Here is an 18,124-nt window from a genome sequence, read left to right as displayed (position 1 = left end):
AGCACCAGAGGACACAAAACCAAATGGAACAAATCCCACAGGAAGAGGGGGAGAGGAGGGGCCTGGGCAGGATATAACAGCCATCCATCCACCCACCCATCCATCCACCCATCCACCCACCCATCCATCCATCCACCCATCCACCCACCCATCCATCCACCCATACATCCACCCATCCACCCACCCATCCATCCAACCATCCACCCATCCATCCACCCATCCATCCAATCATCCACCCATCCATCCACCCACCCATCCATCCATCCATCCATCCATCCATCCACACATCCATCCACCCATCCATCCACTCATTAATCCACCCATCCACCCATCCATCCACCCATCCATCCATTCACCCATGCATCCATCCACCCATCCACCCACCCCTCCATCCATCCATCCATCCATCCATCCATCAACCCATCCACCCATCCATCCATTCATCCACCCATCTACCCATCACCCATCCACCGTCCACCCATCCACTCATCCATCCACCCATCCATCCATCCACCCACCCATCCACCCATCCATGTATCCATCCGTCCACCCATCCACCGGTCCACCCATCCACCCATCCATCCACCCATCCATCCATCCACCCACCCATCCACCCATCCATCTATCCATCCGTCCACCCATCCACCGGTCCACCCATCCACCCATCCATCCACCCATCCATCCATCCACCCACCCATCCACCCATCCATCCATCCATCCACCTATCCATCCATCCACCCATCCATCCACCCATCCACCCATCCACCCATCCATCCCCATCCATCCACCCATGCATTTACCCATCCATCCATCCATCCATCCATCCACCCATCCATCCATCCATCCATCCATCCATCCATCCACCCACCCATCCATCCATCCATCCACTCGTGACTCAGTGAGGCACTTCCTGTGTTCATTCCCTTTATTTCCAGAGGTCAGGGAGGCCCTGGGATGGGTCAGGTCTTGGCCTTGTGTCCAGTGTCCTTCTGTCTGTCTGTCTGTCCGTCCGCAGGTCAGTTGAAGGCGGGCAGGCTTAAGAGCTCGGGTTGTATGTCACCCAAGGAGGGCAGCAGCAGGGTGGCCCCGGCCGTTGAGTTCGGGGTTGAGCTGGACGCGGGGCACCATGACCACCTGCATCCCCGCTGCCTGGGCGACCGCCATGCTGTGGGGTGTGTCCTCCAGCACCAGGCACTGCAGGGTCAGAGGGCGAGAGAGACACGCGGAGTGAGAGGTCGGCCGGGGGGTGGGCCGGGTGCCCAGTGTTGGAGGGAAGGAAGGGGGTAGGAAGGAAGGAAAGAAGGAAGGAGGGAAGGAGGGAAGGAAGGAAGGAGGGAAGGAAGGAAGGATGAAAAGGAAGGATGGAGGGAAGGAACAAGAAGGAAGGAGGGAAGGAAGGAAGGAAGGAGGGAAGGAAAGAAGGATGGAGGGAAAGAAGGAAGGAGGGAGGGAAGGAGGGAAAGAAAGAGGGAAGGAGGGAAAGAAGGATGGAAGGAAGGAGGGAAGGAAGGAGAGAAGGAAGGAAGGAGGGAAGGAAGGAGGGAGGGAAGGAAGGAAGGAGGGAGGGAAGGTAGGAGGGAAGGAAGGAGGGAGGGAAAGAAGGAGGGAGGGAAGGAAGGAAGGAGTGAAGGAAGTAGTGAAGGAAGGAAGGAAGGAGGGAAGGAAGGAGGGAAGGAAGGAGGGAAGATGACCTTTGAGCCACGGCGTGCCTACTGGCATGTTCTGTGTGTGATTTCGAGGCCTCCCCCACCCAGGGCCTCGTGTGGGCCAGGTGAGCACTGTGCCAAGGAGTCTCCCTCCCTGTTCCCCTGGGGCCGTCTGTCCATCCGTCTCTCCATCCGTCCATCCGTCTGTGTGATTGTGTGTCTGTCTATGTCTCTCTGTCTGTCTCTGTGTGTCTGTCTGTCCCTATATCTGTCTGTCTGTGTCTCTGTGGTCGGTCTGTCTGGTCTGTTCTGTGTATCTGTCTGTCTGGACTCTTATGTCTGTCTGTCTGTCTCTGTATGTGTGTCTGTCTGTGTCTGGCCAAGTGTCTCTGTGTCTGTCTATCTGTGTGTGTCTGTCTCTGTATCCGTCTGTCTGTCTATATGCCTATTTGTGTGTCTCTGTATTCTGTCTGTCTGTGTGTCTGTCTGCGTATGTATGCCTATATCTCTGTCTGTCTATTGGTGTGTGTCTGTCTGTCCGTGTCTCTGTGCTCTGTCTGTCTGTCTGTCTGCGTGGTCTGTGTATCTGTGCGTCTGTCTGTGTCTATCTGTCTGTCTGTGTGTCTATCAGTGTGTCTGTCTGTCTGTGTCTCTGTGGTCTGTCTGGTAGGTCTGTGATCTGTGTGTCTGTCCCGTCTCTTGTGTCTGTCTGTCTGTCTATCTGTCTGGTCTCTGTGTCTGTGTGTCTGTGTGTCTATCTCTCTGTCAGTGTGTCTGTCTGTCTATCGGAGTGTGTCTGTCTGTCCGTGTCTCTGTGGTCTGTCTGTCTGTCTATGAGTCTGTCTCTGTGTCTGTGTCTCTATCTGGTTTGTCTGCCTGTCAGTCTGTGTGTCTATCTGCCTGTCTGTCTGTCTGCATGTCTGTCTGGTTTGTCCATGTGTCTATCTGTGTCTCTGTGTCCGTCTCTGCGTCTATCTGTGTGTTTCTTTGTCTGTCTGTCTGTCTGTCTGGTCTGTGTATCTGTGTATCCGTCCATGTCTGTCTTTCTGTGTGTCTCTCTGTGTGTGGTCCATGCAGTGGACCCGAGGCCCGAGGCCTCGGTTTACCTGGTTGACGGGGGGGGGGGGATGAGGAGAGAACCTGCGGGTGCAGGCCAGGAAGATGTCCGGAGAACCTGCGGGCGCAGGCCAGGAAGATGTCCGGGGCGGGCTTGCTGGCCTTGACCTCGGGGTCATCACCCAGCACCACGTGGTGAAAGGCACCAAACAGCTCCCGGTGTGTGCTGGTCTTGGCCTGGTAGGCCTCAGTCCCTCAGCTGGTGGCCAGGGCGAAGGGGATGCTGTGCTTCTGTATGTGGAGGATCAACTTCTCTGCACCTGGAGACAGAGAGACAGGAGGAGAAGAACTTAGGTCTTTGGTGGCCTAAGGGGGAAATCCACAAATCCATCCATCCACCCATCCATCCATCCATCTACCCATCCACCCATCCATCCACCCATCCATCTATCTATCCATCCATCCATCCATCCATCCATCCATCTACTCATCCATCCACCCACCCACCCATCATCCATCCATCTACCCAGCCAGCCACCCATCCATCCATTCATCCATCCACCCATCCATCCATTCATCCATCCATCCATCCACCCACCCATCCACTCATCTATCCATCCATCTATCCATCCATCCATTGACCCATCCATCAACCCATCCATCCACCCATCCACCCACCCATCCATCCATCAATTCATCCATCCACCCATCCATCCACCATCCATCCATCCATCCATCCACCCATCCATCCATCCATCCATTCATCCACCCATCCATCCATCATCATCATCATCATCATCATCATCATCATCATCATCATCATCATCATCATCATGGTGACCCAGGAAGGATGTGAACTCCGGGCATCATCATCATCATCATCATGGTGACCCAGGGCGTTTCCCAGGGCGACCGGCCGGGCCACATGCACGCACACGCACGCACACACGTGTATGAGCAGATGACATCTTGTCCCGAGCACTGGGCAGCGAGTCCTAGATAGGGTGGTGGAGACGGCACCGCGTTCTAGAAGGTTCTGAATCCAACGGTCATGGCAGATGGACCGGTGAAGTCTAGGATGTACACACAGACAGACAGACAGACAGACAGACAGACAGACAGACAGACACACACACACACACACACACACACACACACACACACACACACACAACGGCCTGGGGAAAGGAGATGGTTCTAGAAAGTTTGTCCCTTTTCAGAGTTCTTCACCCAGACAGACAGACTGACAGATGGATAGATGGATGGATAGACAGATGGGCGGATGGATGGACAGACAGACAGACTGAGAGATGGATGGACAGATGGGCGGAAGGATGGACAGACAGACAGACTGATACATGGATAGACGGATAGACAGATGGGTGGATGGATGGACAGACAGACAGACTGATAGCTAGCTAGATGGATGGATCGATGGACAGACAGACAGACTGATACCTAGATAGATGGATGGATGGATGGACAGACAGACTGAAAGATGGATAGATAAGATGGATGGACAGACTGACAGATGGATAGATGGATAGACAGATGGGCAGATGGATGGACAGACAGATAGATGGATAGACAGACAGACTGACAGATGGATAGATGGATAGACAAATGGGTGGATGGATGGACAGACAGACAGATGGATAGATGGATAATAGATGGATAGATGGATGGATGGACAGACAGACTGACAGATGGACAGATGGATGGATAGACAGATGGACAGAAGGATGGACAGACAGGCTGGTAGGTGGATAGATAGACAGACGGATGGATAGATGATAGATAGATACACAGATAAGATACATGAATAGATGGATAGATGGATGGATGGTTGGACAGACAGAGAGATGTATAGATAGACACACAGACAGACAGATAGGTGGATAGATATAGTAGATAGATAGACAGACAGACATGTGGATAGACAGATGGATGGATGGATCCATGAATGGACAGACAGACAGAGTAGATAGACAGACGCCTGGATAGACAGAGGGATGGATGCATAGATGGACAGACAGACAGATAGACGGATGGGTGGATGGGTGGATAGATGGGTGGATAGAAGGGTGGATGGATGGATGGGGGATGGGTGGGTGGATGGGTGGATGGATGGGTGGGTGGATGGATGTTGATTGAATATGGATGGGATTAACATTTACACACTTCAGTGACTTGGACCCAAGTCCTGATACAATATGGGTGGGATTAACGTTTGCACACTTCAGTGAGTTGGACCCAAGTCCTCATCTGGATGGAGGACAGACGGAAGGGATTAACATTTGCACAATTGAGTGACGGACCCAACTCCTCTCCATGGAGGAAGGAGGGAAGGGATTAACATTTGCACACTTGAATGAGTTGGACCCACGTCCTGCTGTTGATGGAATATGGAAGGGATTAACATTTGCACAGTTGAGTGACTTGGACCCAAGTGTTCATCTCAATGGAGGATGGATGGATGGGTGGATGGATGGATGGATGGGTGGGTGGTTGGATGAGTGGATGGATGGGAGGGTGGATGGATGGATGGGTGGATGGATGGATGGGTGGATAGATGGGTGGATGGGTGGATGGATGGGTGGGTGGATAGATGGGTGGATGGGTGGATGGATGGATGGGTGGATAGATGGGTAGATGGGTGGATGGATGGATGGGTGGGTGGGTGGATGGATGGGTGGATAGATGGATGGGTGGATGGATGGATAGGTGGACGGATAGGTGGATGGATGGATGGGTGGATCAGAGGGTGGATGGGTGGATGGATGGATGGATGGATGGGTGAATAGATGGGTGGATGGATAGGTGGATGGGTGGGTGGATGGATGGATGGAGGATGGATGGGTGGATGGATGTTGATTAAATATGGGTGGGATTAACATTTTCACACTTGAGTGACTTGGAACCAAGTCCTGACCTCAATGGAGTAGGTCAAGCTCTGTCTCTGTCTCTGTCTGTCTGTCTGTCTCTGTCTTCTTCTGTCTGTCTCTGTCTTTGTCTGTCTCCTCTGTCAGTCTGTCTGTTGGTCTGCGTGTCTCTACCTGTCCATGTCTGTGTCTGTCTGCCTTTGTCTCTCTGTCTCTGTCTGTCTCCTCTGTCAGTCTGTCTGTGTCTCGTTCTCTCTTTCTTTGTCTGTCTGTCTGTGTCTGTCAGTCTACTTCTGTCTCTGTCTTTCTGTCTGTCTGTCTCGTCTGTGTCTGCCTGTTGGTCTGCCTGTCCATGTCTGTCTCACTGTCTGTCTCTGTCTCATTCTGTCTTTGTCTGTCTCGGTCTGTCTGTCTGTCATCAGTCTACTTCTGACTTCTGTGTCTGCCTCTTTGTCTCTCTGTCTCTGTCTCCTGTGTCTGTCTGGGTCTCGTTCTGTCTTTCTTTGTCTGCCTGTGTCAGTATCTGTCTGTCTGTGTCTGTCTGTCTGTGTCTCTCTGTCATTCTCTGTCTGTCTTTCGTGTCTGTCTGTCATTCTCTGTCTGTCTGTCTTTCTCCATGTCTGTGTCTGTCTCTGCCTATGTCTGTCTGTCCATCTGTCTGTGTCTCTCTCTGTGTCCATCTGTGTGTCTGTCTCTGTCTGTCTTTTTCCCAGTGTCTGTCTGTCTTGTTCTATGTCTGTCCGTCTCTGTCTGTCGGCCTGTGTCTGTCTCTCTCTGTCATTCCCTGTCTGTCTGGCTCTGCCTCTGTCTGTCTGTCTCTCTGTCTGTCATTCTGTGTCTGTCTGTCTATGCCTGCCCATGTCTCTGTCTTCTCTGTGTCTGTCTGTGTCCATCTATCTGTCTGTGTCTCTCTGTGTCCATCTGTGTGTCTGTCTCTGTCCCAGTGTCTGTCTGACTCTGTTTCACTGTCCCTGTGTCTGTCTGTCTGTCTGTCTCTGGGAACCGCGCATGCGCGTTGCAGGGCAGCGCAGCCCAATCCCGCGCATGCGCAGATCCGTACCTCGCAGAGCCCGGGAGCACACGCATGCGTGTTCCTGCTCGGCGGGGGGGGGCGGGGGGGGAGGGACGGGGCGTGGTGGCTCATGCATGCGCGGTGCAGCGCGGAGGACCTCCCCGCCAGGTGGCACGCATGCGCAGTACCAACCAGACCAACCAAGGGAATCCCACGCATGCACGCACCACACTCTTGGCCCGGACGGTGCCGGACGACTCAACCAGTGCGCATGCGCAATGCGGACGGAACCTCGATCCTCCGGGGTCCCCTAGGCACCTCCCGGCGGACTCACGCTGTGCGCATGCGCAACTCGACCCTCCAGGGTCCGCTCTGCGCCGCCCGGCCGATTCAACCTGTGCCCATGCGCCGTGGGTCCACACGCAGGAGGGCAGTGGGAACAAGCAGCCAAGGGACACGCATGCGCAGCGGCGCTCCGCCGGGAGCGCTAGGCCCCTCCCTGCTGACGAACCCTGTGCGCATGCGCATTGGCGCAGGCTGGCTCAGCCCCTCCCAGCTGCCTAACCCTGTGCGCAAGCGCAATGGCGCTCCGCCAGGCCGGCTCAGCCTGTCCCCGCTGAAGAACCCTCTGCGCATGCGCCATGGCTCTCCGCTGGGAGCGTTCGGCCCCTCCCCCGCTAACCCTATGTGCATGCGCAGTGGCGCTCCGCCGAGAGCGCGCGCATGCGTGCCCGCGTCTTGGCGCCGGCTGATGACATCGATGCGACGGCGCCGGCGGCCGCGCCCGGAAATGCAGCCGTAGCGGGGCCGCGGAGCGTCGCCGCCGCCGCCGCCATGGCCACCACTAGGCCGTCTGGATCCGGAAGCGGAAGCGGAAGCGCGCAGGACCTCCGAGGACGCCGACCCGGGCGGCCCCCGGGTCACCGTCGGTGCGTGGAGGCCTCCGGGACGAGGCTCCTTTAAGAGGCGGGGACGCGGGAGGGCGTGGCTTTCTGATGGGCGTGGCGTCGCGGTGGGCGTGGCCTGAAGGGCGTGGAGCTGACAGGAGAGTCAGTGGGGGGCGTGGCCTGGAACAGAGGCCATTGGGCCGCTGGGGTTTGGGGGCGTGGCCTGGAAAGACACCATTGGGCGGCTGGACGTAATGCCATTGGTCGGCTGGGCTGGGGGGCGTGGCTTGGAAGTAAGGCCATTGGGCCGCTGGGCCTAGGGGGCATGGCCTGGCAGGAACTAGGCTATTGAGGGTCCTGGCTTTGGGGGTATGGCTTGGAAGTAAGGCCATTGGGCGGCTGGTCCTGGGGGGGCGTGGCCTGGCAACAGTGATGCTATTGTGTAGTCTGGCTTTGAGGGCGTGGCCTGGGCGTGCTGCCATTGGATGGCTGGCCTGGGGGGCGTGGCCTGGCAGGAACCAGGCCGTTGGGTGCCCTGGCTTTGGGGACTGAGCACCCAGCACCTCCCCATGGTGACCCAAGGCAGGGACTTAGCACCCACCACCTCCCCATGGTGACTCAGGGACTGAGCACCCAGCACTTCTCCATGGTGACCCAGGGCAGGGACTGAGCACCCAGTACCTCCCCATGGTGACCCAAAGTGGGGACTCAGCACCCAGCACCTCCCCATAGTGACTCAGGATGGGGACTGAGCACCCAGCACCTCCCTAAGGTGCCCCAGATCCAGCAGTAAGCACCCAGCACCTCCCCATGGTGACCCAGAATGGGGACTGAGCACCCAGCACCTCCCCATGGTGACCCAGGATGGGGAATAAGCCCCCAGTACCTGCCCATGGTGACCCAGGACCAAGACTAAGCACCCAGCACCTCCCCATGGTGACCTAGGGCCAGGACTAAGCACCCAGCACCTCCCCATGGTAACCCAGGATGGGGACTAAGCACCCAGCAACTCCCCATGGTGACCCAGGGCCAGGTCTAAGCACCCAGCACCTCCCCATGGTGACCCAGGGCCAGGACTAAGTACCCAGCACCTCCCCATGATGACCCAGGGGAGGGACTGAGCACCCAGCACCTCCCCATGATGACCCAGGGACTGAGCAACCAGCACCTCCCCATGGTGACCCAAAGTGGGGACTAAGCACCCAGCACCTCCCCATAATGACTCAGGTTGGGGACTGAGCACCCAGCACCTCTCCATAGTGACTCAGGATGGGGACTGAGCACCTAGCACCTCCCTATGGTTCCCCAGATCCAGGAGTAAGTACCCAGCACTTCCCCATGGTGACCAAGGGCAGGGACTAAGCACCCAGCACCTCCCCATGGTGACCCAGGACCAGGACTAAGCACCCATCACCTCCCCATGGTGACCCAGGGCCAGGACTAAGCACCCAGCACTATCCCATGATGACCCAGGGCTGGGACTAAGCACCTAGCACTATCCCAGGGTGACCCGGGGCCAGGACTAAGCACCCAGCACGTCCCCATGGTGACCCAGAGTGGGGACTAAGCACCCAGCACCTTCCCATAGTGACTCACAATGTCCCCCAAGCACCCAGCACCATCCCATAATGACCCAAGACAGGAACTAAGCACCCAGTACCTCCCCAGGATGATCCCCAAGCACCCAGAACCACCCCATAGTAACCCAGGGCTGGGACTAAGCACCCAACACCTCATCATAGTGACCTAGGATGATTCCCAAGCACCCAGCACCATCCCATGACGACCCAGGGCTGGGACTAAGCAACCAGCACCTCCTCAGAGTAACCCAGGACCAGGACTAAGCACCCAGCACCATCCTATGATGACGCAGGGCTGGGACTAAGCACCCAGCACCTCCCCATGGTGACCCAGGGGAGGTACTGAGAACCTAGCACCATCCCATGATGACCCAGGACAGGGACTAAGCAACCAGCACCTCCTCAGAGTAACCCAGAACTGGAACTAAGCACCCAGCACCACCACCTGGGGAACAAGGACTGAACCTAAGCATTGAGCACCTCTCCATGGAGACCGAGGATAGGAACTAAGCACCCAGCACCTCCCCATGGTGACCCAGGAACGGGACTTCACACCCAGCACCTCCCTACTGTTTACATGAGTCAGGTACCAAGCACCCAGCACCTGCCTATTACTAACTCAGGACAGGTACCAAGCACCCAGCACTTCTCCACAGGGACTCTGGATAATCAGCAAGCACCTAGCACCTCACGTGTGTGTCCTTTCCCACCCCCTGACCCCATCCCAGGTTCTCCACGTGGCGCGATGACCGCTGGATGTACAGGATGATGGACTACGTGCCTGGTGGCGAACTCCTCAGCTACCTGCGCGCCCGCCAAGATCGTGTGCGCACTGGCCTTCCTGCAGGTGAGCGGACCAGCAATGATGGGGGCCGCCCATCCATCCATCCATCCACCCATCCATCCAACCACTCATCCATCCACCCACCTATCTATCCATCCACCTATCCATCCACCCATCCATCCATCCACCCATCCATCCTCCATCCATCCACCCATCCATCCATCCACCCACCCATCCATCCACCCATCGATCCTCCATCCATCCACCCACCCATCCATCCATCCACTCATCCATCCATCCACCCATCCACCCATCCACTCATCCAACCACCCATCCAGCCACCCATCCACCTATCCATCCATCCACCCATCCATCCACTCATCCACCCATCCATCCATCCACCCATCCACCCATCCATCCATCCACCCACCCATCCATCCACCCATCCATCCACCATCCATCCATCCAGAAAGTTCCAGAAAGTTCCCCCAAGGTTCCAGAAGGTCCCAGAAAGCTCCAGGTTTCAGAATAACTCAGCACATTCCCCAGGCAGGCGTTCCCTCCACCCAGACACACCCCAACCCTCCCACCCCCCTTCCTTGGCCCAGGAATAATTTTGGGGGGAGGGGGGAGGGAAGGAGGGTATTGATGATATTGGTATTGGTGTTGGTATTGATACTTATCCTCTCATGGTCTATTGATGATAGGTTTTCCCAGGGGATCTGTTTGATCTAAGGACTTGAGACGCTTCCAGGACAACCCATGGAAGGTTCTAGAAAGAAGCCAGGGCTGGGGCTGGTTTCTATTTCCTCCCCCCCCCATTCTCCCCAACATCTGGGACCCAGTTACGTTCATCCCTTGGGATTCTCCTCCATGGGAGAAGTTGAGGATGGATGATGACATCACCCCTTCCCATGATCCTTTGCGGTGACTGGTCCAGGGTCCCTTGACTATTCTTGTTCTTGTTGTTGTTGTTGTTGATTTATTATGATGATTAGCTCATGTGCATGGTTTGTCTTTCCCTTCCCCCCCCCCCCGCCCCAACCAAGCTTCTAGAAGCTTCTGGAACAAATTGCTGATGGATTTCCTGTGTGTGTGTCAGACTCAACCAGAACCCAGCCAATGGCTTCCTCTTCTCAACGCCTGGAAATCCGCCCAAAACTTCCTGGAAGGGGGGAGGGGGAGGGGGAATGGAGGAAATGAATAATGAATGAATGAATTCCCTCCTTCCTTCCCTCCTTCCAATCCTTCCTTCCCTCCATCCTTTCTTCCTTCCTTCCCTCCTTCCTTCCTTCCTTCCTCCTTCCTTCCTCCTTCCTTCCCTTCTTCCTTCCTTCCTTCCCTCCTTCCTTCCTTCCTCCTTCCTTCCCTCCAATCCTTCCTTCCTTCACTCCTTCCTTCCTTCCTTCCTCCTTCCTTCCCTCCAATCCTTCCCTCCTTCCTTCCTTCCAATCCTTCCTTCCTTCCCTCTATCCTTTCTTCCTTCCTTCCCTCCCTCCCTCCCTCCTTCCTTCCTTCCTTCACTCCTTCCTTCCTTCCTTTCTTCCTTCCTTCTTCCTTCCCTCCAATCCTTCCTTCCTTCCCTCCTTCCTTCCTTCCCTCCATCCTTCCTTCCCTCCTTCCTTCATTCTAATCCTTCCCTCCTTCCCTCCTTCCTTCCTTTCCTCCTTCCTTCTCTCCAATCATTCCCTCTTTCCCTTCTTCCTTCCTTCCTTCCTTCCTTCCTTCCTTCATTCTTTCCTTCCTTCCTTCCTTCCTTTCCTCCTTCCTTTCCTGTGTCCAATCCTTCCCTTCTTCCTTCTTTCCTTGTCTCCAATCCTTCCCTCCTCCTCTCCTTCCTTCCTTCCTTCCTTCCCTCCTTCCTTCTCTCCTGTCCTCCTTCCTTCCTTCCTTCCTTCCTTCCTTCCTTCCTTCCCTCCCCTCCTTCCTTCTTTCCTTCCTTCCTTCCCTCCTTCCCTCCTTCCTTCCTTCCTTCCCTCCTTCCTTCCCTCCTTCCCTCCTTCCCTCCTTCTTTCCTTTCCTCCTTCCCTCCTTCCTTCCTTCCCTCCAATCCTTCCCTCCTTCCTTCCCTCCTTCCTTCCTTCCTTCCTTCCTTCCTTCCTTCCTTCCTTCCTTCCTTCCTCCCTGGTCCAACCCAGGGCCTAGGAGAAGCACCGAGCTCGGGGCCCACAGCACCCATGCTGGGTGCTGATGGATGAGTCCTTCCTGTGTGCAACGTGGAACAGCAGCTGGGTGGGGGGAGGAGGGGCGCAGGGAAACTGGAAGCCTCTGCTGCTGTGGCTTTTTTTCTCCTGCAGGCCCCGCATGAATCATGGCCTGGAGGAAGCTGGAAACATCTGGAAGGAATTAGCAGGAAATGAGACCAAGATGTGGGAAAAGCCTGCGCCTCCTCCTCCCACTGTGGCTGCTGCTGCTCCACCTCCTCCTCTTCCTCCTCTTCCTTCCTTCCTCCTCTTCCTTCCTTCCTTCCCTCCTTCCTTCCTTCCTTCCTTCCCTCCTTCCCTCCTTCCTTTCTTCATTCCTTCCCTCCTTCCTTCCTTCATTCCCTCCACTCCTTCCTTCCTTCCTTCCTTTGTTCCCTCCACTCCTTCCCTCCTTCCTTCCTTCCCTCCTTCCTTCATTCCCTCCACTTCTTCCCTCCTTCCTTCCTTCCTTCCCTCCTTCTCTCCTTCCTTCCTTCTTATGTCTTTCTGTCTGTCTCTGTGAGTCTCTGTATTTCTGTCTCTGTCTGTCTCTGTGTCTCTTTCTGTTTTGCAGTCTGTTTGTCTGTCACTCTGTCTCTGTCTATTTGTCTCTATGTCTCTGTGTGTCTGTCTCTGTATCTGTCTGTCTGTCTCTGTCTGTCTGTCTCTGCCTCTGTTCATCTGTCTGTCTGGCTAGCTATGTCTGTCTCTGTCTCTTTCTGTCTCTGTCTGTCTGTCTGTCTGTCTCTGACTCCATTTTTCTGTCTGTTTCTGTTTGTGTCTGTTCATCTGTCTCTGTGTGTCTGTCTGTCTGTCTCTGTGTTTCTCTGTATTTTTCTGTGTCTGTCTCTGTCTGTTCGTCTGTCGGTCTCTCTGTGTGTCTGTCTGTCTTCATCTGTCTCTCTGTGTGTCTCAAACTCTATCTGTCTCTGTCCGTTTGTCTCTCTGTCTATGTCTCACTCTGTATTTGTCTCTGTCTGTCTGTCCATCCGTCTGTCTGTCTCTGACTCCTTTTTTCTCTTTTACCGTTTCTCTGTCTGTATGGTTCTGTCTGTACGTCTGTCTGTCCCTGTCTGACTCTGTGTCTCTCTGTGTCTGTCCATTTGTCTGTCTCTCTGTCTGCCTCTGTCTGTCCATTTGTCTGTCCATCTGTCTGTCTGTTTCTCTGTCTATTTCTCTGTCTGTCTGTCTGTCTGTCTGTCTGTCTGTCTGTCTGTCTGTCTGTCTCTGTTCATCTGTCTCTCTGTGTCTGTCTGTCTGTCTGTCTATCTCTATTTCTGTCTGTCTCTATTTCTCTTTGTCATTTTCTGTCTGTCTGTTTCTCCGTCGGTCTGTTTATCTCTGTGTCTGTCTTTCTGTCTCTATGTCCATTTGTGTCTTTGTCTGTGTCTGTCTGTCTCTGGTTATCTGTCTGTGTCTGTCTGTCTCTCTGTCCATTTGTCTGTCTCTGTCTGTGTCTGTCTGTCTGTCTCTCTGTCTCTTTCTGGGTCTGTCTGTCTGTCTCTGACTCCATTTTTTTGTGTTTGTGTCTGTGTCTCTGTCTGTCTGTCCCTGTATCTGTGTGTTTGTCTGTCTCTGTCTTTCTCTATCTGTGTGTCTGTCTTTCTCTGTGTCTGACTGTCTCTGTTCATCTGTCTCTCTGTGTTTCTCTCTATATATTTGTCTCTGTCTCTTTGTCTGTCTGTCTGTCCCTGTCTGTGTGTCTCTCGGTCTCTATTTGTCTCTTTGTCTATCTCTATGTCCATGTCTGTCTCTGTATGTCTGTCTCTGTTCATCTGTCTCTCTGTGTCTGTCTGTCTGTATCTCTCTGCCTATCACTCTGTGTCTATTTTTCTGTTTCTGTCTGTGTGTCTGTCCGTGTTCATCTACCTCTCTGTGTGTCTGTCTGTCTCTTGTGTTTCTCTGTATTTGTCTCTGTCTCTCTGTGTCCATCTGTCTGTCTATGTCTGTGAGTCTGTCTGTCTGTGTTCATCTGTCTCTCTCTGTCTGTTTGTCTCTGTCTCTGTCTGTCCATCTGTCATTCTCTGTGTCCGTCTGTCTCTGTATCTGTTTGTCTCTGTCTATCTGTGTCTGTCTGTCTCTGTATCTGTCTCTCTGTCCATGTCTGTCTCTGTTCATCTCTCTCTCTCTGTCTCTGTGTCTGTCTGTCTCTCTCTCTGTCTCTGTCTGTCTGTCTCTATATTTATCTGTCTGTATCTCTCTGTGTGTCTCTGTCTGTCTCTATATTTGTCTGTATCTCTCTGTCTGTCTGTCTGTGTCTGTCTGTCTATTTTTCTCTCTCTGTCTGTGTCTGTCCCTGTTCATCTGCCTCTCTGTGTGTCTGTCTGTCTCTTGTGTTTCTCTGTATTTGTGTCTGTCTCTCCATCTCTCTCTGTCTGTGTGTCTCTCTGTGTCTCTGTCTCTCTCTGTTTATCTGTTTCTGTCTGTGTTTTGTCTGTCTCTCTGTCTCTGTCTGTCCCTCTGTTATTCTCTCTGTCTCTGTCTCTCTGAGTCTGTCTGTCTGTTCATCTCTCTCTGTGTCTGTCTGTCTGTCTCTCTGTCTGTCTCTGTCTGTCTGTCTATATTTGTATTTCTGTATCTCTCTGTCTGTCTCTCTGTGTCTGTCTATTTTTCCCTCTCTGTCTCTCTGTGTGTCTGTCCCTGTTTATCTGCCTGTCTGTGTGTCTGTCTGTCTCTGTCTCTCTGTCTCTCTCTGTCTATCTGTGTGTCTGTCTGTGTGTCTGTCTCTGACTCCATTCCTCTGTCTTTCTGGCTGCGTTTCCTCTCTGTCTGTCTGTCTGTCTATCCCCCCTCCTCCCCCGCCCCCCCACACCCCCTCTTTCTCAGCTCTGTGCCCCCCACCCCACAGGTCCGGCCTTTTCCCCTTCCTCTCCCCTCCTCCTCCTCCTCCTCCTCCTCCTCCTCCTCTCTCTTTCCTTCCAGAACTTTCTCTTAGGCCGTTTCTCCCTCCCCCTCCCCAGCATCCCCCCCTTCCCAGCCTGGCCTGGTGGGGGGGATTCAGGGTCTCCCCATCCCCCTCTCCCCGACCCCCACCCCCTCTTTTTCTTCCCTGCTTCCCCTCCCTCCTTTTCCCACTGACACCCCCCCTCAGCCCAGGTTGTGTGGGGCGGAGCTGAGGCTCAGGCCGCAGCGTGGCAGGATGGGGACATCTGGGCCTGGGCGGATAAAAGAGGAGCCCGCAAGCTGTGCTGTGCTGTCTGGAGACACAGGACAGAGAGACAGACAGACAGACAGACAGACCAGGTGAGGGGGCCTGGACGAGGGGTGGAGGGGGGTGAGGGGATCTTGGGGTACAGGGGATCCTGAGAGGGGGGAAAGGGGGAGGTGTAGGGATTTGGGGGTTCTGGGGGTCAAGGAGGAGAGGTTAGGGGTCAGGGAGATGCAGGGGGAAACATGGTCAATCCTGGGGTTCCCAGGACCCCAAAGTTCATTGGGGGGAAAGCACAAGGATTCCTGGGAAGAGGGGGTCAAAGGCCCAGAGAGCAAAGGTCCTGGGGTGCAGCCAGCAAAGGAGTTCAAAGGTCAAGGAGGGGGGAGACAGAGGTCAGGGGAGGGCGGACACCTGGGACATGGGCAAGATCAGGGAGCCAAGGCCCTGGGGTGCAAAGTTCAGGGGTAAGGGAGTCAGGAAGAGGGGGAATGGGAAGTTCAGGGGTGCAGGGATCAGAGGTCACCAATCTGGGGGGTGAGGGAAGGCATCTGTCACGGGGGTCCTGGGTCCTAGGTTCCCCCAAGTTCAGAGGGGAAAAGCCCAGGGAGCAAAGGTCCTGGGGTGCAGAGTTCAGGGGGTGCAGGGGTCACAGGTCACAGGAATCTGGGGTACCAGGGTCCCAGGGCCCAGAGGTAATGGAAAACCCACCTTAGGGGTGCAGGGTGTCATGGTCCTCCTCTTCCTCCTCCTCTTTCTCCTGTCCTCCTCCTCTTTCTCTTCTTCCTTCTCCTCTTCCTCTCTTCCTCCTCCTCCTCTTCCTCCCCATCCATCCATCCATCTACCCATCCATCCATCTACCTATCCATCCACCCATCCATCCATCCACCCATCCTCCCATCCATCCATCCATCCATCCACCCATCCATCCATCCACCCACCCATCCACCCATCCATCCACCCATCCATCCATCCATCCACCCACCCACCCACCCATCCACCCATCCACCCACCCATCCATCCATCCACCACCCATCCATCCATCCATCCATCTGCCCATCCACCCATCCATCCACCCATCCATCCATCCATCTACCCATCCATCCATCCACCCATCCATCCACCCATTCATCCACACATCCATCCATTCATCCACCCATCCATCCATCCACCCACCCACCCACCCATCCATCCACCCATTCATCCATCCATGAAGCCACGCCCCCTGTGGCTGGTCCAACCCATTCTCTTCCTCCTCCTTTTCCTCCTCTTTTCCTCCTCCTCCTCCTCCTTTCCTTCCTCCTCATTGTTATTACTATTATTCTCATCATAGTTATTATTATTACTGTTATTGACATTGTTGTTTTTACTATCATGGTTGTTACTGTTATTGTTAATATGATGGTTATGATCATCATTATTGTCATGGTTATTACTATTATGGGTATTGTGGTTATTATTGTTATTGTTGTCATGATGTTTGGGTTATTGTTATGATTGTTATTGTTGTTATTGTTACTATGGTGATGGTTATTATTATGGTTACTGCTATTGTTGTCATGATGGTTATTATTGTTATTGTTGTTGTCATTGTTATTATTATAGTTATTATTGTTGCCATGGTTATTACTATTATGGGTATTATGGTTATTATTGTTATCGTTGTTATTATTGTCATTGTTATTGTTATTATAGTTGTTATTGTTGTCATGATTATTATTGTCATTGCTATTGTTATTATAGTTATTATTATTGTCACAATGGTTATTGTTGTTGTTGTTCTTGTTACTGTGGTGGTGACGGTCGTTGGCATATTCTTCGCCAAGCCTTCCTTGTTGCTCAGGAGGCTGAGATCTGGAGGATCGTGGTTCAAAGCCACCTCCACCCCCTCTCCCCACCCCCCCCCAGGACCAACCGAGAGACCCGGATCTCCAGTGAACCCCCCAACCTGGAAAGGTAGGTGAGGAGCTCCGGCCCCGGGTTCGCGTCCTGGGGAGGGGGGGCTGATGGAGGTGGGAGGAAGAGGAGGAGGAGGAGGAGGAGGGTGATGGGTGATAGGAAGCCAGGGGGAAATGGGGTGCTGAGTACTTAGTATTTAGTCCTGGGGAGGGGGAAGGGGGGATGGACAATGACAGAAACAGACAGACAGACAGAAGAGATACACAGACAGATGTAGACAGACAGCCAGACAGACACAGACATGACACAGAGAGAGAGAGAGACACAGACAGACAGACCAAGATGTGCAGACAGACAGGGAGAGACAGAGACAGGACAGACAGACACACAGACAGACATACAGACAGACAGAGACACAGAGACTGAGAGAGAGACAGAGACAGAAGAGACAGACAGGCACAGACAGTCAAACTGAGCCAGGACAGATAGACAGAGACACAGAGACAGGAAGAGACAGATGGACACAGGCACAGACAGAGACGGAGACAGAGAGACAGAGATGGACGTGAGAGAAACTGGCACAGACAGACACAGAGAGACAGACAGACAGACAAAGAGACAGAAGAGAGACAAGACAGGGAGAGACAGATGCACCGAGACAGATAGACATAGAGACAGATATACAGAGGCACAGAGAGACGGGCAGACAGACACAGACAGACAGAGACAAGTGACAGATGGAGAGAGAAAAGAGACAGACAGAGACAGGAAGATAGAGACAGACAGACAGACAGACACAGACAGACTAATATGAGACAGGCAGATGTAGACATGGAGACAGGGAGAGACCGACAGAGGTAAATGGACAGACACAAGAGACAGACAGATGTGAACAGAGACAGACAGGAAGACACAGAGACAGAACAGACAGACAGAAGAGACACACAGACAGATGTAGACACAGAGACGGACAGACAGAGCGAGACACACACAGACAGACGAAGATGTGCAGACAGACAGGGAGAGACAGACAGAGACAGGACAGAC

At 53.9% G+C, this 18,124-nt stretch overlaps 1 protein-coding gene and 1 long non-coding RNA gene across 3 annotated transcripts; one reads left to right on the top strand and one right to left on the bottom strand.

Moving 5' to 3' along the window:
* Positions 1-913: 913 nt before the first annotated feature.
* LOC138804861 (uncharacterized) lies at positions 914-7,065 on the bottom strand. Its single transcript, XR_011365358.1, has 3 exons — positions 6,931-7,065; positions 2,787-3,022; positions 914-1,194 (listed from the first exon to the last, which is right to left on the bottom strand). It is a non-coding gene; the product is annotated as an uncharacterized lncRNA (long non-coding RNA).
* A 395-nt stretch (positions 7,066-7,460) lies between these two features.
* Positions 7,461-12,313, top strand: LOC138804860 (saposin-like protein 11). Of its 2 annotated transcripts, XM_069989368.1 has the most exons (4): positions 7,461-7,525; positions 9,792-9,910; positions 10,555-10,616; positions 10,897-12,313. In XM_069989368.1, exon 4 carries the CDS (start codon positions 11,062-11,064, stop codon positions 12,043-12,045), a length of 984 nt encoding a protein of 327 aa, XP_069845469.1. In that variant the 5' UTR covers positions 7,461-7,525; positions 9,792-9,910; positions 10,555-10,616; positions 10,897-11,061; the 3' UTR covers positions 12,046-12,313. The 2 variants fall into 2 exon arrangements, with proteins under 2 accessions (XP_069845469.1, XP_069845470.1); XM_069989369.1 differs by lacking the exons at positions 7,461-7,525; positions 10,555-10,616 and having other exon boundaries at positions 9,830-9,910.
* The last annotated feature ends 5,811 nt before the right edge of the window (positions 12,314-18,124 follow it).

Source organism: Dipodomys merriami, unplaced genomic scaffold, assembly GCF_024711535.1.
Source record: "Dipodomys merriami isolate MVZ:Mamm:240054 unplaced genomic scaffold, mDipMer1.0.p SCAF_377, whole genome shotgun sequence".
NCBI lineage: Eukaryota > Metazoa > Chordata > Mammalia > Rodentia > Heteromyidae > Dipodomys > Dipodomys merriami.
The sequence above is the reverse complement of the archived record's forward strand: the minus strand, read 5'-3'. Positions and strand labels throughout refer to the sequence as shown.